This window comes from Zeus faber, assembly GCF_960531495.2.
Source record: "Zeus faber genome assembly, chromosome: 1".
NCBI classification, from domain to species: Eukaryota; Metazoa; Chordata; class Actinopteri; order Zeiformes; family Zeidae; genus Zeus; species Zeus faber.
In genome coordinates this window covers 47,054,109-47,079,049 of record NC_137193.1, presented here as the reverse complement: position 1 = coordinate 47,079,049, position 24,941 = coordinate 47,054,109, and the positions used below count along the sequence as shown (strand labels likewise).

The 24,941-nt window shown below is 39.8% G+C and overlaps 1 protein-coding gene across 4 annotated transcripts in view; it reads right to left on the bottom strand.

Moving 5' to 3' along the window:
• Nucleotides 1–23,234, bottom strand: part of slc44a5b (solute carrier family 44 member 5b) — a 50,971-nt gene extending 27,737 nt beyond the window's left edge. For all 4 annotated transcript variants that reach the window (XM_079998722.1, XM_079998724.1, XM_079998721.1 and 1 more), the window contains exon 1: nucleotides 23,078–23,234. In XM_079998722.1, coding sequence (XP_079854848.1) covers nucleotides 23,078–23,114 — 37 coding nt within the window. In that variant the 5' untranslated portion in view covers nucleotides 23,115–23,234. The remainder of the gene's footprint in view (nucleotides 1–23,077) is intronic.
• Between the last annotated feature and the right edge of the window lie 1,707 nt (nucleotides 23,235–24,941).

Genomic DNA, 24,941 nt, shown 5'->3' with positions numbered 1-24,941 from the left:
CTCGAAAGAAACTTAAGGAAATGTAAACGAAATATGCTTCGTACCGACAAACTGTGAGTGAACTCACAGCACGAGTGTCTTCGTGTTGAAGTAAGACGAGAGCACTAAAGCACATATAGTATTTTGCGGATGCGAGGAGATAAAACTTTTGGAAGTGCTTGTGGTAATTCTGCCTGTCACACGCCACCCGAGTGGCTTTTTCAGTGCCCTCCAACACAGAGACACAGGTGATGGTGTTAAAACGTACCAGTTTATTAAAGAGAGTGGGCAAGGTGGAACAAGCCCGAGCAGATGGAAACATGCCGTGACAAGGGCTCCTTTGTGCGTGTGGGGATGGGTGATTTAACCTGTGCCCGTTGATTGATCTGATGCGCAACAGGCATGCAGCCAACCCTGATCTTGGGCCCAATTTACTAGACCCAAGACAGGTGTGGCTGCTAAAATCAGACCACTCCCACATTACAGTGCTTTAAAATCTTGGCTGGGCTTTCCACAGAGTCCAAAGTGTACGGTATCCCTGCACATCCTTTACATTATGAGTACTGAGCCACAGTCCCAAAATATTCAGTTCATCCACACAAAGCCAAAGCTCTTGAGCGTGTCAGTCTGTACTAACCTCAAAACCGTGAACAAAGTGTGGATGACTCCTAAGGACATATTAATCATCATATTTGGAACATAATAATATCTGCTGGCTGCTGGGGGCTAAACAGGGGCAGAATGAGTGGATCCATCTCCCATCTGCCCATTTCCCATAGTTATCTTGTTCAGAGGCACAGAGCACATGACTTGGCTCCATTTTCTTTTAAATGTGAGGAAGAGGCAAAAATGACAAGATGCATTTTTCTAGTCTGCCAGTAATATCCATTTGATAACCAATTGAATGGCACGTGCAAGCATGGGAAAATGCTTGAAAACATAATAGTGTAATTATAATTGTTAATCACTATTGTATATTGCCAATTTATTATTTTTTTACTGTTGATTTCATATCATATTAAGTGTATATTTAGAGGTTTTTTTATTGTTAATTATTAAGAATTAACATTTGCCAAATTATTGATCATTGCTTATATCTTTTACGTCTTCATTGTTAACATTTAACAAAATCTTTATATTCTTGATGTCTGTTTTTCTGGTTTTTTTTTTATTGTTTATTGTCTATCTATCTATCTATCTATCTATCTATCTATCTATCTATCGATAAAAAGTAATCCTAGCAAATGGAAATTGCTGCTCCGTCCTGGCCTGCATCGTCCTTTCTGGACATAATGCAGCAGCGTGTGTCCCAGAGGCATCAAGGTTATAAAGTAGGCTAGTGACCGGTTCAGAGGCCCGGGCCAGCTGGTAGAAACAGGGATGGACCAATCCTCTTCTCCTCCCTAAACCATGACAAGTGATCCGAAGGGCGACTGAGACCAAATGCATGAAGGTCAAACTGAGTATGCAGGCTCAGCAAAAACAATAAGTTCAAATTGTTAGCATCCTAAAATGACAACACCATGGGAGGCTCAGGCTTTCAGTGCTGCAGGACCACAAAAATGAAATATATATCAGAATACAGATAGCAGATTTAACCCAATTAATAAAAAAGATCAAGTATACAGATAGATAGATAGATAGATAGATAGATAGATAGATAGATAGATAGATAGATAGATAGATAGATAGATAGATAGATAGATAGATAGATAGATAGATAGATAGATAGATAGATAGATAGATAGATAACCAATAAATATTAACCTAAAACAGTAAAAACAGTAAACAGTTAAAATGACCTAAAAAATAAATTGAAGAAAATAAGAAAAGAAAATAAGAAAAATTGGCAATGTACATAACCTTAATACTAGAAGATACAACAAAACTTGGAAATTAAAGACTTGGTAATGAACAAAAACCTAAAACAAGCCTTTAAATTGGCAAAGAAAAATAATCAAATAAACAGTAAAACGGGGAGAAAAGGCAACAGCAAGGGAAAGCGGGCTCAGCCGTGTCGTGGTTTTGATTAGAAACTATTGAAGTTGGACGTGCAAAGGGTGTGACTGTGTTCTGCACCAGCTGACAGTCTGGTCGCGCTCACCCCATCTGCCCCATAAGAGTGTGTGCTGTTTGTTGTCGTTGAGAAGCGATTTCGGAACAAGCGGGGGAGAGGGGTAGAATTATTTAAAGTGAAACTCGACAGAGAAAGAAAGTCTCTGTGGCCGTTGTTGAAGAACAAATATTAGAATCAGAATCAAGAGTTTATTCCGCCAGGCGCATTTAAGTGTACGCGGAATTTATTACGGTGAAGAATGGTACGTTTTTCTAGAGACGATGAGCATAAATAAACTTAAATTTTAAATTAAGAAAAATTTAATAATAATAATAAAATTATATAAAAAGTAAAGTTTAAAGTAAAAGTAAAAAATTGCCAAATATACACAAATAGCCAAAAGCAGAAATAGTCAAATTGAATATACAGAATATGTAAACGCAATTTTATTTTATATTGATATGGGTACATAGGGTATGAATTCTAATTATAAATTATTGCAATGTATTTGAAAAATCACAGTTTGTTAAACCACATTTATGTCCATATTAGTGAATTAAACGTGCCGTATCAATTTCTGAGTTAAAAAAAACTGTAACACCCCCATAAATCTGTATCACCCCCATAGGGTCATAAGGATCTCCCACATATTAATATTTTGTGTGTGTGTGTGTGTGTGTGTGTGTGTGTGTGTGTGTGTGTGTGTGTGTGTGTGTGTGTGTGTGTGTGTGTGCTGGTTGCTGAATATGCCACTCTTCAGGCTCTGGTCATTAAATTTTGATCAGGTCAGCATCTTTAAACTCTCCACGGTGGTTTGAAAAGCTGTCTCTGCAAGTCAGTTAAGTTGCACCATCCATGATTTTTTTTGGGGGGGACAGAAAAGCTGTTTCACTTTGCTCCAAACCCAAAATTCCTGTCATGTTCCCAGTCCTCCGGGTCGAGAACGATGTGTGGGACTTTTATTTCATTCCCTTTTCACCTTGAGGTTTAGGAGCTTTCTTTGTGCAACTGAAAGGCAGCAGAAGATATACTTAATTCTGGAACTGTCACTAGAATATCTATTACTTCAGGGATGCTCAGAAATGGGAAATCCGAAAGGGGTTCGCCGCCTCAATTCGATTTTCCTTGATAAGGTAAATTCCATCATTAACAGCAATTAAACACCAACATTTTACCACAAAAGGTCCTCATATGCAGCTTTTACTCTCAAAGTGTTAACACAGTCTGACGATGACTCATTTTATTTCCATTTTTTTTTTAAATGTAAGTCTTCGTTTGAAGTCATTTTTGATGAGAGCCTCTTGCTGAGATGATATTTTCAGTTCTAAAAATGGGCAATTTTCTGGGTTAAGTGTGTGAATTTCTCAGCCAAGGACACAATGTCACAGGACCATTAACTCGCTGCAGTATTTGGAGTGAGATAGAGCGCTGACACGGAGGCGAAGTGACACAAAGCTGGAATGTCATTTTGGCAAGAAGTGCTAAAACCCAGCGAGATAGTTGAATTCTGTCCTCCATCAATATATAACCTTTCATGGCCAAGCAAATGATTTCCACTCTTAACTTGCGATCGCTGTTATAGACATTTCAGTAAATGCCTCAAAAGCGCGATAGGCCTTTAAGATGCAATGGTGGCTTTATACACACATGAGTAATTAGTTGCCAAAAATTGTCTTCAGATGTTTCTACATCTCCAGGGAATGTTGCTACATCTCCAGGGCCATGCAACACATTACCTTACATCAGAGCTAATTAGAAGTAACTCTGCCGTGAGAACGCTGGGTCACCGCAGCTAGCGGGCCGAATATAAATAGACAGAAAAATATGCTTTTCCTGATTGATCTATTTGGGTGAGTGCGCAGGTCAAAGCGATGGCAGGTTGCTAATACGTGGAGGCCATTGTGGGCAAAAATAAAGCAGGTTGGTCCGTATGGAAGATGAAAGCTGAATCCTACTGGGATCAAGGGGGGAGCTGTGCATGATGAGAGAACATATTGTACTGTGGATAGTGACACTGGGAGGTGAGGAGCGGGCCAATATGCCCCAAAAAAAAAAACACCAACAGAGACCCAGAATCGATGCTTACTGGGATAAAATGAGTGCTGTCACTTTGCTTATCAACTCAAAGGATAAGAGATTGTCAATACGTGACAAGATTCAACATTCAACATTCAAAAAACGTTGTCTATCACATGACAGAAAATTAGGTTAGGGGCTCGCAATTTAATAAAAACATGAAAGACTCACATAAACTACATTAAAACACAAACAATTCCATAAATAAATCATTTAGATACATCTAAATGGAAAAACATGCAACTCCATTTCACAGTCGAGGCTAAGTTAAATATTCCAAACCATCTGACCCAGCCCAAATTATATGCGGAGAGAGTGGGGGGAAAAAAAACATGCTTACTCAGCAAAGCTGAAATGTGACTAAATTTGACTTCAACTAAATTAACTGGGGGAATAATATAAATCTTATTCCGGAAGATTTTTCTCCCTGGGTGAGGCCTCCACCGGAGCCCGCAGGTTTCTTCTGCTGAGATCATGGATGAGTGCAGAGAAATAAGTCAAAGTACTACTTCTTTAGCTTTTAAAAGCTTTAAAGGAGCAATAGAAAACTTTTTTGCTTCAACTTATCATTATGAAGTGAATGCTGATTGCACAGTGTAATAGCTATAGAATAATGACCTTTTTTTGTTACAAACACATCTTCAAATAAAAACCCACAAAAAACGCCCACAATAGTTTTATTGGTTTTGTTTGGAGAAACTGGAAATGGGGACGCACAGCGGATCGCGCAGTGGAGCGGGGATCGCGGTGTTACATGCCAGGCAGGGGCAAAGTGCTTGTGTGTGTGTGTGTGTGTGTGTGTGTGTGTGTGTGTGTGTGTGTGTGTGTGTGTGTGTGTGTGTGTGTTTGTGTTTTTCTTCCCTCACCAGTGGAGACGAACCGGTTGTATTTGCGACAGTGGCACAAACAATAATACCACTTGGAAAAGCTAGGGGGGAAAAAGTTGAAAGGTTGTCTATTGCCCCTTTAAGTTTATTTACTAACAGTTGGGAAACTTAGCAGCTGGGCACCTTGTCCAAGTGCATCCCGCAGGGTACACCGGAGAAGTGCCAAGAGTTACAGTATTATCAGAAATACATATAGGCCAGATGTAAAGGTGTGCTTACAGATTTGGGTGTCGTCATACTGACTACGCCCCAACAATAATATAATAATACAATACACAATGTGCAGAAAAAATAATGAGCAGTGTACAGTCTGCAAAGGTGCAAGATAGAAGACGTGCCCTAACTGTTTCTTTGTTATAAAGGAACAGAGAAAGTTTCTGGGAGTAGATACTGCAAGCAGTAACTGGGGACGGAGAGGAAAGTTTCTGAATATCTCAAAACTTATGCACCTACCAAATAAAAGTTGCTGTGGAGACAAGGGAGTATCACATTGTCTTATCTCTACACGCAAATAGGAGTATAAGGGAGTGTGGTGCGGCCTCAAGCAAGCTGGAGAGTTACAGACACAGCAAGGACACATTATATGGAAATATACAGAGGAAAACCATGATCGGTCCGTTATACAAGTGAAATTAAAAAAAGGTCATATGAAGGTATCTCCAAACTCCACGGGGTTGAGGGAGTGACTCTGGGCCATCGGGATGCTAAGCATCAGATGACAGTACTGGATTCGGGGAATGTAGAGGATAAAAATGGTAGATTATGGGAGGACGTGTGCTAATAGCTGTGGTTCGGGCTGAATAACAGTCTCTGGTCAACTAGATCTGGGTGATATATTGAGATAACATTGATAGTGTGATATAAGTCTGGATCATCTAGAGTCATATGATATTATGTCATAATAGTTCATAATATCCACATTAGTAATTATTATAATGATTGATTTTCACATCTTTATTGTGTGTAAATATCTTACTACGCCACTAATTGCCATCTGCAAAATATTGCCAAAATGAGGTGTAGCTTGCGGAGCTATTTCTTTCCGACAACTCGACGGCGCCACATGCTTCCGCCAGTCCCTCCTGCCCTACCTGCTTTGCTGTTGTCTTTGCTGTGTTGCTGCGCTCCCTCCACCTCCCCTGCCTCCATCTGTTGCGTTCTACTATACTATCCAATGATGTGATTCAAGCTCATCACTCTTATATTGCTCACTCTTTGGGAATGCCGATGTTTGAGTGTGAGCGGTACAGCCCAGACACCCAACTAAAACGATCCAAAATGAAAAAAAAAGAAGATAATTTAAATCAAATCGTCAAATATTGTCATCGAGGTATTCATCAAAAATTATACCATATATAGATATTTTTCAATCAAGCCCAGCCCCCACAGTCCGTAATACTTGGAAAAATCCTTGCAGCCATGGTTGCACTGGTCTAGCTATGTTCATCGTTGGCATAAGTGGATCTGGAGGGATGAATTGACGTGTTGTTAACTAATATATGTGTCCTTCTGTGGCAGGCGGTTCACATAACTACTGTACACAATCAGAGCTACTATAAAAAGTGGCCTCTTAGGCTGCGGTGCCGGATTGGGAGGAATTCAACACATCAGGACCGGACAAAGGATTCAGCCCCTAATCCTCACTCTCCAAATCCCATTTCCATTTAGGGTGAGAATTTCTGCAACAGAGCGCCAGCTATATGGATCAACTCTACAGCTGGGAACTGAAAAGTGTTGTAGACTTCCACTTTCAGCAGGTTTACATCAGTCCACAAAGTCTTCATTCATAATTTTCCAGTTATTACTAAGACAGTTAGAATGCACTTTACCTTTAACCTGAACAAGTAGTTGGTCATTGGGTATTCACCATCAGACCAGGTGTGTATAATATGAAGCAAAATAATGTCCTCGGGCTTGTTAAAGAAATGAAAGGGTCGCTTTAATCTGCAGTTTATCAGTCGGTGGTTTTAAATAAAGAGGGAGACAGACGTTGGTTTTAGCTTGTGCAAGGGATCAGAAATGTGCTCAAGAGCAGCTCTCTGAGGCGAACAGTTTATTTTAGGGAGTCAGAAATAATATATGGTCAGTTTGACCTCACAGATGTGTACGTGCTCAAGATAAGGCAAACTTCAGCGGCAGGAGTCCAAGGTCGACCACAAGCACCTAGGTGTGTGTGAGAGAATTAACCCTGTGTGCTGAAATAAAGATATGCAACTGAGGCTACATGAGGTGGCGTTCTTCATTATGTGTGTGCATATAGGTTTATGTGATTACATAGATTGAGATATATTGTTACAGCCTCATCTAGGAGTTTCCTGCAGCCCAAGGGCGGCTTGTAGGTCATCACGGTTAATTATGGTTCACATCCTGGTGGTGAAAATCACCATCCTTGGTGATTCTCTTTCATCAAAATGACCTGGTCATGATCTGACAGATCAGACAACTGGAAAAATCTTGGAAAACTCTGGAATCAAAAACGGGAGGGACTTAGGACTTAGAAGCAGTTGAAACCTTAAATACAGTGCGAGATAAAAATCATCTGATGTGATGACTAATTCCTACTCTGCCTGACCTATGGGGAAAGTACTATTACTGTAAAAGGGTGGAAAAGCACTGACCAGACACAACATATACTTCTACAGAGGACTTCCAAATATTATGGAACTCTGCCGCCCATATATCATTCATGATATTCACAACACTGTAGGGTCTGGATAAATGACAGAGAATCAGCAAAATATCTCTATTATTCAATACCTGTTAACTCTCAGTTAAGATTCAGTTGGTTTAACAAGTCAATACAAACTACAACATTGTTCCTTAAGTTGATGTGATCGAAGCAGGAAAAATGGGCAAGCGTAAGGATCTGAGCCACTTTGACACCAACTAAATTGTGATGGCTAGACGACTGGGTCAGAGCATCTCCGAAACAGCAGGTCTTGTGGGGTGTTCCTGGCACTCAGAGGTTAGTACCTACCAAAAGTGGTCTAAGGAAGGACAAACGGTGAACCGGCGACAGGGTCATGGGCTAACAAGGCTCACTGAGCAACATGCAGCGACGGAGGCGCAAGTCGATCGGTCCAGACTTAAGTCCAAGGTGTTTGTAACTTTTGTAAATTGTGCTGCGTTTCACAGAACCTGGGAAACTGTAATACGAAGCTAGAACTACTAAACTGGACCTTGTGTATTGCAGCCTGCAACCATATTTATTTATTTATTTATTATTATTCTCCTTGGCATTTTTCGGGCTAAAAGTGTCTTGAACGCGACAATCTCTGAACCCACGGACATGGTTGAGGTCTCGTTAGAACCGGAACGCCTCAGACATCTGGTGTTCAAGTTTGAGCCATCTTGATTGAGCCATCTCGATCCACATTTGGAGCAGGAATTAGTGAAAAACTCACAAAAATCTACAGGAAGTAGCAGAACGTTGGAGTACCTTGATTCGTTTGCGGAGCGGGCGCTTTGTGACATCGTCATCCAATTTATCATTTATCCAGGTTATGGCACTGGGTGGCAACTGACACCCGATGAGGTAATGTGGTGTGTAGGACTGCACGATCAATCGTATTTTCATAGTCATTGGGATATGAACATGCACGATAAACACATCGCAAAGACTGCCTGAAACACGATGAATAAGAAAAATCATTTTATTAAATAAGTCATTAATAAATCATTTTTCCATCTGCGATCTATTAACTAGTGGGCTCGTCCTCTGCTAAGATGCAGACACAGAGCGGACACAGAGCTCTCCGGTTTAAAGCGCTCCAAAACAGGAAGTGATGGTGCATTCAGGCGACTTGGGAAAACTCGGAAGTAATGCTGCATTCAAAGGAACTGGGATAACTGTAATTCAATGTTATTTTTCACCAGATATTTTTTTTTATTTCAAAATGTTTTTGTTGAGTTATAGAAAGAATTAAATAGAAATAACGTAAATAAAATGTTGAGAAATAATTGCGTTATTGGTTGTGTTATGAAATAATTGTATTGTTTGTGTGATTTTGTGTTCCAGATGTCAAAGGGAAGACAATAGAAACAATAAAAAAGCAGTGGCCAGAACATCCACCCTGCCATCCATGTGACCTTGGAAATTTGTAATTGGTGTCGGTAGGAAGTGATGCTGCATTTCATGGGGTCTCTGAAAACTGTACAGGTACGCCTCACTTAACGACGACTTATCTGTTTAACGACAGTTCAGACTTACGACCAGCTCACTCACCAGTCTGTATTGTACACTGCGTACAATACTGCGGCGTGCGTGCGTGCGCGGTGTCTTAGCATCAATCATCTCATTGCGCATCACACTTTATATACTATATACACTATATATTCTATATATACTATATACACTATATCCACTTTATACATGTTATATACTTTATATACACTATATACACTGTATACACTGTATACTTCTCATCGCATCACCGTTCTCAGTCTCGTTCACGCAGTCTGTCAATATTCACTGCACTTGCGTTCGCAATGGCCAGGACACAGGTCCTCGCTTATCGACCAATTCACTTAATGACCTGGTTGTAGGAACGGAACTCGGACTGCAAGGAGTACCTGTAATTCGTAACTAACATGACTAACCTGGACCCTGTGTATTGCTGACTGCAACTAAATTTATTATTATTATTACTACATATTATTTTATATTTATTTGTGAAAATTTTAATTGAATTTAATACGATTTCAAGGGAAATTTCATGATTGTGAAATCCCTAGACAAAATAATTTAATTACAAGGTGTATTGTTATCCAGAATGATCTTTGGCTATCAATTTATATGACATATATATGATGATTAATATAATATGATTGGCCGAGATCAAACCGGATGTATACATTTTTTGTTTTTTTTTAATACGAACAGGACCAGGAGCCCAACATAGAGTACATTCCACAGCGCTGCCGATATGCACTACGCTACTCCTTCACTTTCTACCCTTCCACCACCCACCCTCTTGTTGTTCTAAACTTGCCTCCAAAAACACACCCCAACACACACACACAGGCTCCAGTGTCACCAGCTCCACACTGCAACACAGGCGTCTTTCATGCTGTGATCAGGCAAACAGCTCGCGCCCTGCAGGTGCTCTAGGCGGCAGGTCATAGAGGCCGTTTGGAAGCTCTTGGAAGGGTATTTTTATTTCCATTCTCACCTAAAAACGCCGCCTCCGGCCAATCCCACCACAGGCCAGTCCCACCTCTTTTTCTTCCTCCAATTGGAAAACGAGGGCGGGGTCAGTGATGGAAAGCCATTAGCAACAGCGATAAACACTACCAGATGATAGTGACAACAGTGACCACTAGGGGGCGTTTCTTCTTCAGCTTCACCTCAAAGCCACAAAAAGGCAGAAAGGTGTGGACATGTATGTGCTTGGGATAATCATATCCATCACTTTTTTGGTCCAAACTCTGATTTGACAAGAGCATTTTTTGAGAAACTTTGTTTGGTGCTAAAATAAGCTGCACAACAAAAATGGAAGGCAGCTTCTGGTGGAAACCATTGTGTTATAAGAATTTTTTATTTCTGTGTATCCTCAATTGAGCTTATAAAGTATTGTGACATTATGTCCTAACGAGTACGTGCAGAACAACATGAACTCAAGTGACTACGTGCCAGGAACAACATGTACAGACAACATGTACACAACTGATCACAAAAGAACATATGGATCAAAGAACTGTTTCCAACCAGAGGTGCTCCAACAAGCCGATAATGCAACAAGAGTCTCCATCCTATACAGTCTCAGCTCTCTCTCTCTCTCTCGCTCTCGCTCTCTCTCTCTCTCTCTCTCTCTCTCGAGAGAGAGCGAGAGAGAGAGAGAGAGAGAGCAGATCATTTCCACGGTAGCATCAGCAAGCGGCTGCTCTGTGTTTACACCCCTCCAATACAAGCAACAGTATATATATATTTTCACGAGGGCAAGAGAACACAAAGCCGAGAACAGAAGAAGAAGAGGAAGAAGAAGAAGAAACAGAATCTTAAAATGCCAGATTAATGACGCTCCCGACTTAGCAGCCGAGCAGGAAGAGTCTCCTAGTTTGAATGTGGTGAATTTTCATTTATAATTGATGAAACATTGGCTTGTGCCGATCCACAAGGGAGGGAAGTTACTTTGGTGTAGCGCGGCTTTGAGGCTCATCGCTTCCCTCCTAACACAAGATATCACCATTCACAATTCTCACGATTCACAAGAGGGTGGCTTCTTCTGTGGCGAAACGTCGCTATGACGATGCAGGGGTGCGGCGAAGAACCCAGAGAAAAGGTCAAAAGGGTGGGTCTAGAGGGCAGGGGATTTACTGGCAAGGCCTTGAAGCTGAGTCAGACACCCCCCCCCCCCCCCCACACACACACACACACACTGATATGTACTGAGAGCAGCATGGAGATCAGACCTTCCTCCCACACCCTCAGCCTGGCCAAAAAAAGGAAAGGAGATTTGCAGTAAATCTCAGAAGAAAAAAAAAAGTGTGTGTGTGTATACATACACCGCGTTCCAAATAATTATGCAAATTATATTTTTCTCAGATTTTCCTAAATAGTCGATGCAAATGATAGTCAGTATAATTTTCAAGTCATCAACTGTCAGGGTATAATTCGAATGTTATTGACAGTATTATATAACAATATAACAGTATTTTTTTTCTAAAATACTCAAAATGCACTGTTCCAAATTATTATGCACAACAGAGATCCAAAATATTTTATAGGTTATAAAGAACTGAAAATGGTAATTTGTTGAATTTGCTGCATTAGGAGGTCATATTTACTGAAATCAAAAGCTATTTCAATCGAAAACATCTTAACAGGCCAAGTTACATGTTAACATAGGACCCGTTCTTTGGTATCACCTTCACAATTCTTGCATCCATTGAACTTGTGAGTTTTTGGAGAGTTTCTGCTTGAATTTCTTTGCAGGATGTCACTGCCTCCCACCCTCATAGATCTTTTGCTTGAGGATGCTCCAAAGGTTCTCAATAGGGTTGAGGTCAGGGGAGGATGGGGGCCACACCATGAGTTTCTCTCCTTTTATGCCCATGGCAGCCAATGACACAGAGGTATTCTTTGTAGCATGAGATGGTGCATTGTCATGCATGAAGATGATTTTGCTGCGGAAGGCACGCTTCTTTTTGTACCATGGAAGAAAGTCAGTCAGAAACTCTATATACTTTGCAGAGTTCATTTTCACACCTTCAGGGACCCTAAAGGGGCCTACCAGCTCTCTCCCCACGTTGGGACATGGTGGCCATCCACCAACCATCCACTACTCCATCCATCTGGACCATCCAGGGTTGCACGGCACTCTTCAGTAAACAAGACTGTTTGAAAATTAGTCTTCATGTATTTCTGGACCCACTGCAACCGTTTCTGCTTGTGAGCATTGGTTAGGGGGGGCCCAATAGTAGGTTTATGCACAACTGCAAGACTCTGGAGGATCCTACACCTTGAGGTTCGCAGGACTCCAGAGGCACCAGCAGCTTCAAGTACCTGTTTGCTGCTTTGTAATGGCATTTTAGCAGCTGCTCTCTTAATCCCATGAGTTTGTCTGGCAGAAACCTTCCTCATTATGCCTTTATCTGCACGAACCTGTCTGTGCTCTGAATCAGCCACAAATCTCTTCACAGTACGATGATCATGCTTACGTTTTTGTGAAATATCCAATGTTTCTTTCCCATAGTGCTTGAAACCTGTGGCCTGCTTAATAATGTGGAACGTCCTTCTTAAGTAGTTTTCCTTTATTTGGGCTCACCTGGTAAACTAATTATCACAGGTGTCTGAGATTGATTTCAGTGATTCAAAGAGCCCTGAGTCACAACACCATCCATGAGTTTAATTGAAAAACAAAAAATTTAATGTTTATGACAATTACATCCAATTTGCATAATCATTTGGAACGCGGTGTTTTTTTAAATATATATATATATATATATATATATATATATATATATATATATATATATATATATATATATATAAATGGTTTTTTTTAAGAAACTCCAGATGGCTCCTACCAGTGTGGATGTGGACATATATTATATTATATTCTATTAGGCCCACACACACTCACTTGCTCATGTCTGGTCTCATCCCACAACCATCTACATGTAATCCACCGTCGCCGCTGTTAATTTTGCTCCTTAACGAGCCAGAATCTCCAAACCTCCAGATCACAACTTTTATTTTAGGATTAACAGCTCCAGTTTCACCTCGGGATCCTCTCAAATGCCGAGCAGATGGTCAATGACACGTGTACTTGGCATATCTGATCAGGCCCCGTACAGCGTCACTCCCATGCATGAATGGATGAGCTTAAGGCTGCAACCCCTAAAATCCATAAAAAATGATAGCACGCTATTTTCGTATAAAAATATGCAATATATACGATTGCACTGCATATAATGTGAAAAATTGCAGGCCGACCAGGAAGGTGCTCAGTAAACTCATATTTATTTCAGCTACTTGTTCACCAACTAATATGTATTCCACCACAGCAAAACTCATCATCTCGCACATTTCTAAAATCGCCAGGAGCAGCCAAATAAATTGAAAAAACCTTTTCTGAAGGAAAATGAGATTTTTCCAGATTTGCGTTCCTTTGTGTTTTTTTAATCTCTCAACGTATTTTCAAAACAGAGTTTGATTTATAAATTGTAGAAAAATGTTAAACCGTGGAGTTAAATATTCCCGTTAGATTACATGGGGAAACGCAGTTCACTTACCGGGACGCGGAACTGCGCTGAATAACGCCGATCAATGGTTTGCTTTAAAGCGACCGTCCATGTGAAGATCATTCATCCATATTCCATGTGATATGAAGTCACAATGTGAAACCGTTTTGATAGAGTTTAACCCTTAAATCGTACTACTTTTACACACACGGAGCCACTGTTGTGAAACGGCAAAGAAAAAGCCTTTGTGTCACACACCTACTTCACTTCAGTAAACAGACAGTTGAAGCGCAGCACGGGGGTCTTTCGGTCTCACTTGCCAGTGAAAACTTTCTTCTCCGTATAGTTATGGATTACGCGAAGCTGGTGGCAGAAGCTCTGAATCATATTTCGGACCTTAATCTGACCAGTGCGATCCAAGGCAGTGTTAGCAGCGCATACTGGACTTCATTTTCCGTGATGATAGTCAGTTCTCCGACAGCGACGTGGAGAACGACAGCGATGGTGAATCTGATATTACTCGGGACTGGCTGCTTTGAGGTGACTTTGTCTTAACTAATTGTTTCAGAAGCTATTTTAACTATCTGTTACATCTCCTGTCCCATAATACAACCAAGTGGTAAATCCCCTCTTTCTATTGTTCTGAAGATCATTCTTGTTAAACAGAATTCACCTTTCAGGGAATGCTCATAGTCTGTGCTGAGAAGTGACCATTTGTTGTGCTGAACCGATGCAATTCCTGGTTAAAAGATGACCTATTATGGTATTATTCCCAAAGCTTTGTAAGACAAGCTTTGTTACATGTGTGATGTTTTTTGACTATATTTCTTCAATTTTTATTCTAAAAAGAAATTGCCGTTCTTTCATCCACATCCTGGAGCGATCATCTCTCTCGATCTCATCTGTCATCTCTCGGGGTCCAACCACGACTAGGACGACGACGCTCGTTTCCAAATGAGCAGACTGACCATGTCGTTTTTCCCTCAGAAAGAGGGAGAGCAGGGAGGATTCTCCTCTCCGTGACGGGAGAGGGAGGTAGCGGATCAAAGTGTCAGACGCTGACAGTTCTGCTGCTGCAGCGTCGTGACCTTGGTGACTTAAGCAGGAGCCTCGGGGCACGTCAGCAGGACGCTGAGGGGCCCGGAGCTGCAGTGGAGTAGGCAGCTCAGACAACTCTCTTTGATTCAAACCAACATAAAAAACTATATATTTTTTAATGCCATGCATGATTAATTGCAATATATGATTATGAATACACACTTGATAACTCAACTATTTAAATTTTTTTTTTTAATATATAAACATTTGCACAACCACCAGAATGTGAATACAGAAGTTGCTTTACTGTGAAATTTTCGGTTTATAGGCTTATTGCAACATTTTATTTGTGTTTAAAGCTTATATTTGATATCAGATTTATAGTACATCACCATGTTAATCAGCAGTTCACCTTTCTTTTTCATTGTTTATTTTATTCAGTTATTGGACCGCATATTTCATTTTTCTTAGGTCTTTGTCCACTGTATCATTTATCTTAAATATTTAATTGTGTTTCTGTTATTTGTAGGTAATATTTGTTGTTTATCCTTCGGCTAAGTGTACATTGCTATATTTGTATCTATCTATCGAGTTATCATAGTGCTACTAGTAACTATAGTGCTATTTCATGTTAATTTTGTGTAGAAAGATGGATGTGTACATACAGTATGTGTTATTTCTTATCTCATTTATTTGTTTCTCTGTGTCGACTGCATTGTTATTTTTCTGAAAGTGTGTAACGCACACACTTGGATTTTGTCTTTTTTAACTTATTAACCATTAAAAAAAAAAAAAAAAAAAAATGTTCAATAGAAAATAGACTCTTAGACATTGTGGTCTCCCTAGAAAATCTTGAGTAAACACAAAGCAATTCAATTGAATTTAGCGCAAAAAAAGTAAAAAAAAACCTCTTTAAATTATAGCTTTGAAATAATTGTCACCCTTTCACAGAGGTTAGGGGTTAGGGTTAGGGTTAGAGACAACCTGCGTGTCTCGGTCTCTTGTTTGTCTCGGTCTCTTTCTCACAACTTGTCTGGCCAATCCATACATTTTTTTTTTATAGATATAAGTTTCCCCTCAGAAAAGCCTGTGATATTTCCCATAAGAGTCAAACAGAAGTCAACTTTATGATCTGCTGTATGTGTGAGACAGGACTGAGCGTAACATGAATGATGCTCTTAAGTGCTAGGGCTGGACGATATGGTCAAAAGTGTTATCGCGATATATATTTTTATATTTAACGATGTCGATAATTATCACAATATATATTTAATAAAAATAGTAATGCTCAGTTTACAGTTTTAAGTGTATTCTCATGGCTTTACTTTAAACACTGAATAAAAAAAAATAATTATATGGAAACAAAAAAGAGATTAATTAATAAGAAATTAAGAAATGAATAAAACATATATAAATATATATGAAATACTTTTAAATATGTAATATAATCATCATAATCATCTGAGAACAGTCCAAAAAGTTCCAGAATCTGCTATCTGTGATTAGATACCAATCAGCCACAACATCAAAACCATCTGCCTAATATTGTGCATGTCCCCCTCCCCTTGTGCCGCCAAAACAGCTGACCCGTCGAGGCATGGACTCCACAAGACCTCTGAAGGTGTCCTGTGGTATCTGGCACCAAGACGTTTGCAGCAGATCCTTTAAGTCCTGTAAATTGCGAGGTGGGGCCTCCATGGATCAGGCTTGTTCCACCAGCACATCCCACAGATGTCGACCGGTCTGCAGCTACGTAGCTCCATACGCAGCAAGCTGCGATGCACTGGGTATTCTGACACCTTTCTATCATAGCCAATAGCAATAGCAATTGTTGTTTCAGCACATCCCACAAATGCTCGATTGGATTGAGATCTGGGGAATTTGGAGGCCAAGTCAACACCTTGAACTCTTTGTCATGTTCCTCAAACCATCCCTGAACATGTTTCACAGTGTGGCAGGGTGCGTTATCCTGCTGAAAGAGGCCACTGCCATCAGGGAATACCGTTGTCATGAACATTACATTACATTACATTACATTTAGCAGACGCTTTTATCCAAAGCGACTTACAATTGTTCAAACACCGACGGACGCAGCCATCAGGAGCAATTAGGGGTTAAGTGGCTTGCTCAAGGACACTACAGCATGCTAGCAGGAGGAGCCTGGGATCCAACCAGCAACCTTTAGATCACTAGACCACCAGCTCTACCTCCTGAGCCACCATCCCCTTTGAAGATGTGTACTTGGTCTTCAACAATGTTTAGGTACGATCAAAGTAACATCCACATGAATGCCAGGACCCAAGGTTTGCAATCTCTTCCCCAGGTAAACTACGCACACGCACCCGGCCATCCACATGATGTAAAAGAAAACGTTATTCATCAGACCAAGCCACCTTCTTCCATTTCTCCATGCCCGAGTTCTGACGCTCCCACGCCCATTGTCGGTGCTTTCGATGGTGGATGCACTGTGTGTTCTGAAACCTTTCTATCATAGCCAGCATTAACTTTTTTAACAATTTGTGCTACAGTAGCACTGATGGGATTGGGCCAGACACTTCGCTCCCAACGTGCATCAATGAGCCCATGGGTGCACCGATCATCCTGTCGCTGATTCAATGGGTGTCCTTCCTTGGACCACTTTTGGTATTATCCTAACAACTGTATACACCCCACAAGACCTGTCGTTTTGGAGATGCTCTGACCCAGTCGTCTAGCCATCACAATTTGTTCCTTGTCAAAGTCGCTTAGATCCTTGGGCTTGCCCATTTTTCCTGCTTCCAACCCATCGGCTTCATGACTAACTGTTCACTTGCTGCCTATTATATCCCAACACTTGACCGGTGCCATTGGAACGAGATGATCAATGTTATTCAATTCACCTGTCAGTGGTTTTAATGTTGTGGCTGATCGGTGTATGTGGGGTGTTTGAAGCGGACCGAGGGACGCTCTCCGACCATATCAGATCAGACGTCAAGGAAAATCGCAGATTCTTTCTTTAATCGCTCTCCTTTTGCTGTTGGTGTTTGAGGAAGACCCGCCGTGTCTGCTCCGGGGGGCCTCGTCCCTGCTGCGTGCTGCGCAGCCAGAGAGCCGGCAATTGGACTCCTGCTGTACAAAAAACTATTGAAAATAAACCTCATAAATGTATTGTTATTGTGGAATATTTTATCGTGAAAATGATCAAGGTCATTTTATTGCCCAGCCCTTGTAAGTACCATTCACTCCCAACTAGGGACTGACTTATACCAGGCTTGTATTGTTTCTGGATATCAGTCCAATATCAGGCTAAAACAGTATAATACTATTGGAGAATATTCCTAATATAATGTACAAATTGGACGACTAAACAAAGATACACATCGGAATCAAGAATTAAAAGGTGGTATCAATCTCTAAACATACCATCATTACACAGTAAATAATAAATAGATTAATGTCCAGGCAAAAAGGAAGGGTTAAAGGTAAACAAAGGTAAACTTCCATACCCCATAACCAATTCTCTGAGCCATTTGAACCCGCAGCTCCCCCGGATGTAATTTTCCCGGGGCGGGGTCCACGAGGAGCCATTCTTTGATTCTAGCCCACAGCGCTCAGCTCTCCGCGTTGCAGCACTAAAAGTGCAGTGTTCAGCTACATTTCCCAAGCAAAAAATGTGCCCCAACTCAACACTAAACCGCGTGGAATGGAACTTGTATACAAACAAACCTCTCACTGAGTCATTATTGGGTATTTTGTATGTTTCTCTCACTGACTGAACATTAAAAAGTACAGTAACATGATGCTTTAGGCCTACTAAGTCCATGTTTAAATCAGATATACTGTATACTTTTATCAGCAATATTAGAGCATGCTGAAAGAACTGCTGAATGTGACTTATAAGTCATGTCAATTTATTTGCCTTGTTAAATAACAATATGCAGCTGTATGCTTGTAGATGCATTGAGTCATACATGCATAATTATTTCACAATTACATTATTTGGCAATATCACAGTCCAATGAAGTATGAATACAGCCATTTGGCCATTTCTCTGAGCAGCTGAATACAACATAGCGACCATAACTCATCCTCTGCTTTGCTGGATAGATCTTCAACTCGCCCTTTTACAAAAGTCACACTGTGACAGATTTATGTTCCTTGATCAAAGGTAGGTTATGCAGCAGCGTGGTATTCAAGGTAACCTACAGTATATGATGATGAGCAGCACTTGAACTGATTAAATGGATGAAAATGTAAAAAATAAATAAAAGATAAACTGCAATCGCCATGTTTGAGACATGTCTAATGTATCAAATATCATGTTTCCAACATATTAATTTTCTTATGCAATAATTCGAGCTGACTGTCATCATTTAGTAAAATCCTTATATTCCACAATAATTTTCTCTCCATCCAAACGTAAGGGAAATTTTGAGCAAATTATAGAAATGTCACAATAAACATGAAGATTAGGTAAGTTTCCGTCAGTTGGCTTGGTCTACCCGAATGTTCAATGTCAATAAATGGCTGTTCTGTACAATGTGGATGTGTATTATTACACTGTTGTAAAACATGCACTATGTAAGTGACATAAAATTGACAAAACTACAATGGACACAAATACTACTATGGACAATCGTCCACAGAGTGCTGGAGTCATAACATCTTTATGAATAACATAACATCTAAATTCCCACCGGCACAGAGGGACACTGTGCTGTGAATTATGGACAGATATTGTGTCAAACAGGAACAGCCTCTGTTTAACCTGTTTCAGTCTGTAAAGAAACCGCTCACATTTCCCTGACAGTCGTCTGGGCTGAGAAATTGTTGCTCCAAAACATGAGAGTGATTTGAGTGATAAAAATGCTTTTATTACTTTTCAATCTGGAAGATTTTTCACTTAGCAGATTTATCAGTTACAGAATCTGAAATACATTTTGACTGTGAAAAAATGCACAGTGAAAAGATGCATTAATGTAATTTTTAATGGGGGAAATCTGTCACGTTATAAGTTGATGCATTTTGTTCCTCCATTATTGTGAATGGGAACACTTGTCTATGTGGCACCTGACGGCAATAAAGGATTATGATTCTTTGATAAACAACAAGATTAGTTACCCCCCCACTCATTCATAACAGAAAATGTCAACAGTATATGTTTCCATGCATAAGGCAATGGAATCTCAGATGGAAAATAAAAATCCTTAGTCATTGACCTGTTGGACAAAATTGTTTCCCCCTCTGATGACCATAATGTCAAAGTCTGAAAGTCTTATTATTTTTCTGGAAAGATCCTGCACCCATGGGTGGAAAATAGATTGAAATTAAAAAAAACCCTTTTGGCTTTAGGCTTCTATTGTCTGTAGTTTTAGAGTAAACTAGAGATAGATAGATAGATAGATAGACAGATAGATAGATAGATAGATAGATAGATAGATAGATAGATAGATAGATAGATAGATAGATAGATAGATAGATAGATAGCATAATATCTTAATTACTCAAAACATAAGGTGACTGAAAATGGCAACCATATTTTCCATATAAGCCCTGGTGGCCATGTAAGGAAGCCAGGGGAAATCGGGCAAACGTTGAATGAGATATCGGCATTACAAGTTATACGATTGCCATAGCACCACCTATTGACCAAAGTACACCAGATTTTTGACAGTGCCTAAGATTCATACCCTGCACTGTATGTACAAGTGGGAAATTATATCATAATGCGTTGATGAGCTATGGCAGATTATGCAGAATAGGCCTGCCCTGCCCAAACACTTTTTGAAAACTTTGAAAATTAACTGTGGCCAAACTATGAGGCATAGTAACAATCCATTGGTGAATTGTATCAATTGAATCCAAGGCGGTCCAGAAATGCTGTGGTCCAACTTTGGTGAACACTGAACCAAATTTGTAGGTGGAATTACGAAAAAAATGTTTTGGACTTAATTAAAAATGGCGTAAAATTTATAATGAAGCAAATGGGCCCTATGTGTAATAGGTTCAGCATGACCCGAGGAATCCATGAATGCAAGAATGTCGTAAGTAAATAATTCTGCTCTTACATGTACTTACATTTGATTTGGTCTGCAGAGTACATATGGCTCCCCTTCCATTTCCACCCAACCTTGGCAGGGTTGGGCCAATCACAACCCTTTATCTAATATGGGGCAGGTTTGATATGATGACGATGGAGGGCACAGCCGTTTACGCAACTTTCCAAGATGACTGCCGCTGACGTGGAATGGTCTGTTGTATCCGCTATTGCCATCTATGCTCAGCAGATGGTGATTCTCAAACAAGTGAACTATATAAAGAAACGCCCTTCATGTATCATTTCAGGTACACTTGATTTTTAGCTTTACTTAAAACAAAAGATAATCAATTAATTGCAAATAGCACAAATATCGACCACCCTTCTCTAAGGTGCCCTCCCAATTTATGGAAACAGCCATTATCATGGAGAAATATCAATTACAATACTGTCATGGTAGCTGAAGTATGTTGGCATTAAAATCTTGAATACATGATTGATTAATTTGACATTTTCTGTAGCTGCTTCTTTTACCAATTGAGAATATCCGCACCGCTGCAGAACATTGTGAACACAACATGCGTTTAAGAGATTTTCACTGAAATATCCCATGATTATTTTACCTCCAGAAAATGTATCCAGGTAGTCTACCAAAGACATCAACTTCTGATGGAAAGCATCGAGTTTGTTTGAAGGTGGTCTGAACAGGACTGCCACAGTCACTTTCAGAGGTGCCTCACTGAACATTAGGCATTTGATATTAACCAATGGTGAAGAAATTATATGTATCTCTAGATCAATTTTGGAGTACACTCCAACACCATCCCGCTGGTGCTTTTTCAGTTCAGCAAACATAGGCTCACTGTCATCATATGAAACAGATCTGGGTTTGCTGTGAAAGCAGAAACCTGGCAGATGAATGTGTACTGGCGAATGCTCTGCAACATAAATTATATCTGAATACCATAAACCGTGGATCATGTTTGATGTCTTCTGCATGAGGCATGACTCCTTGAACATTGTGCAAAATTATTTTGAATGAGGAGTTAGTTTGCTCTTTCAATGGTTCACTAAATGGTAGCATCTGTGGTAGTGAATTTTTAATCGTGTCTTTCAATTTCATTGGCTGATGGTGGACATTTTGTTTATTTTGACCATATCTGTCGGAGGAGTTACAAAAAAACCCCTTTTGGACTAAATTCAAAGTGGCGCAAAAATCATGACTCAAATGTACTCCTAATGAGAGATCTGCATTGAAATTTATAAGATTGCCATACTGTCACCTATTGACCAAGGTACACCAGATTTTTCACAGTGCCTAGAGTCATATCCTGCCCATATCTACCAAATTGGATGATGATAGCACAATGTGTTGATGAGTTATGGCAGATTATGTAAAATGACTCTGCCCAGACATTTTTTATAAACCTCGAAATTTAATTGTGGCCAAATCATGGGGCGTAGCAGATGTCTGTTGAATAAATTGTCTTCGGGGCAGTCCAGACATGCTGTGGTCCAAGTTTGATGAACATTGGACCATAAAATCTATCATGCCACAAATGGGCGGCGCTATGCGTAATAGACTCGGCGTGAATCTTTCCAAGGAATCCATGGAAGCAAGAATTTAGTTTCTCCAAAGTGGTTCACAAGTTATCAGACAAAACTTGGTTGTTATAGCGCCACCATCTGGCCACTGAATCCCGTTCTCTGCGTTTTCCTAGTTTATGATACTAGAGAATGATACAATTCTGAACAAAAACCAAATCCGCACAACAATAGGGTTACCCGCACTTCGTGCTGGACCCCTGGATATAAAAATAAATATCAATATGTAATAAACCTAGGAATTAACTACTTAAAATGGCGAAATACTGTACAATAAACCTAAAAATTGAACGATTTGCTTCTATTGTACAATAAAACAATAAACTTCGACCCAAACCACTGCTGTGCATAGATACTGTGGAAATGCCAAGTAGCAAAAGAAAAAAAGAGAAATGCTGTGCAAGATGAATCCTGAATAAACAAATGCTGCTTTCCAATCGGGTCGTCCATGGACATACATGGACCTTTATGAAATGTGCAATCCATAGGAAAGAAAGAGAGAGAGAAAGAAAGAAAGGAAGAAAGAAAGAAAGATGAATACCTCAACATAACAACAAATACTACGTCAGGAACCGCAACACTATGTCCATATCTAGCCAAAGTGCGGCATGACAGTTATTATTGTTATTATTGTTATCATTGTTATTATTGTTGTTGTTAAGCCCCCAGAGGTCACCAGCTCCGGGCCGGCCAGCTCCTTTGTTACACGGAGCCAACAAAGAGGGATCCACTCACCGTAGTACGCGGAGGGGAGCTCCGTCTTCCTAGCCATCGCACTTCGGACGGGGGACGCGACACCGCCGGGCTTCTGGAGATTGCATATGAGAGCGGAGGCGAATCCCTGTTGTTTTCCTGCCCCTGTCACTAGATAACCGTCGGACTGCCTCCTGCTCCGGGGCTCCGGGGCTCCAGCCTCCAGCCTCCAGCGTCCAGCGTCCAGCGTCCAGCACGCAGCGCAGCGCAGCGCAGCGTGTTTACAGCGCCGAGCGACGTCAGAAATATGCCAAGTGGAAAAAAAAAAAAAAAAAAAACACACTCTTTAAAGGAGCCGCAGCAGAATTCCTCTGGATTGGAGACGGAATGGTTATTATGGGATTATAATAGTAATAATATTAATAATAATAATAATAATAGTAATCATATATTATTATAATAGTATTATAATGGTATTATTATATTGTAAAATATTATTATCTAATAATAATAAGAAGAAGAAGAAGAATATATTATTATAATAGTATTATTATATTGTATTTATATTATCATCATTATTATTATTATTATTATTATTATTATTATATCTGCAATTTCTTACTTGATACAGAAGTGCGCTGTTCATTTTTATTTTGTTTTTATTGCTTTTACGAACAAGAGCTGTTTTGAACTTCAACAATATCCAATATATTTCTTATCCCACTCCAATTTTATTTGAACAATCAACATATTTGGACCTAGATCTATCTATCTATCTATCTATCTATCTGTCTGTCTGTCTGACTATCTATCTATCTGTCTATCTATCTATCTATCTATCTGTCTATCTATCTATTTATCGATCTATCTATCTATCTATCTATTTATCTATCTGTCTATCTATCTATCTATCTATCTATCTATCTATCTATCTATCTATCTATCTATCTATCTATATATCTGTCTGTCTGTCTGTCTGTCTGTCTATCTATCTATCTATCTATCTATCTATCTATCTATCTATCTATCTATCTATCTATCTATCTATCTATCTGTCTATCTGTCTATCTATCTGTCTATCTGTCTATCTGTCTATCTATCTATCTATCTATCTATCTATCTATCTATCTATCTATCTATCTATCTATCTATCTATCTATCTATCTATCTATCTGTCTGTCTATCTATCTATCTATCTATCTATCTATCTATCTATCTATCCCGTGGATAAATGTAGTCAAAATATGCATATTTTAATCGTAGAAAATGGAATCGTGGAAATATAATCTACATTCATCTCCTAAAGACGGTAAAACAACGATAAATCCATGTAAGACCTGCCCGGACAAGTCTCATTTAGTCATTTAAGCCACAACGCAACATTTAGACAACGATGACCTTTCGCAGACCTCAGTGAAAGAACACCGCTCCCTGCAGGGAGTTGTGTGACGGTGCAGATTTTGTTTGTCGAGCTGCTGACAAAGTGAGCTGGTTACATGCACGCACTCACACGCACGTTGCGCGGACGCACAGGACACTGACACATTTTACATGAACGCATTTTAGGGACCGAGTGAAGGGACGTTAGACAAATATTTTGTACATTTCACCCATGTCAGCAGATTGTGGAAGCCAGAACAATGGGTTATTATTTGCATGAATCTCCAAAAGTCTTCAAAAAGCACATGTTCCCACAGCAGTTCTTAAAATGTCAAGTCTCGCATGACAGTTGTTTAATAGTCAGAGTACAAAAGTGCTTACTTTAAATGGCCTACTTTTAACAGCGGGATTTAGACAAAATTCCCATCCGGAATGTTTCCTCCAAATGTTTCCACTTTCTGAGACAATAGGTAATTCCTCTGTCATTTGGTGATCGACTTGTGAATGAATTCAAGTCAGAAGAGGA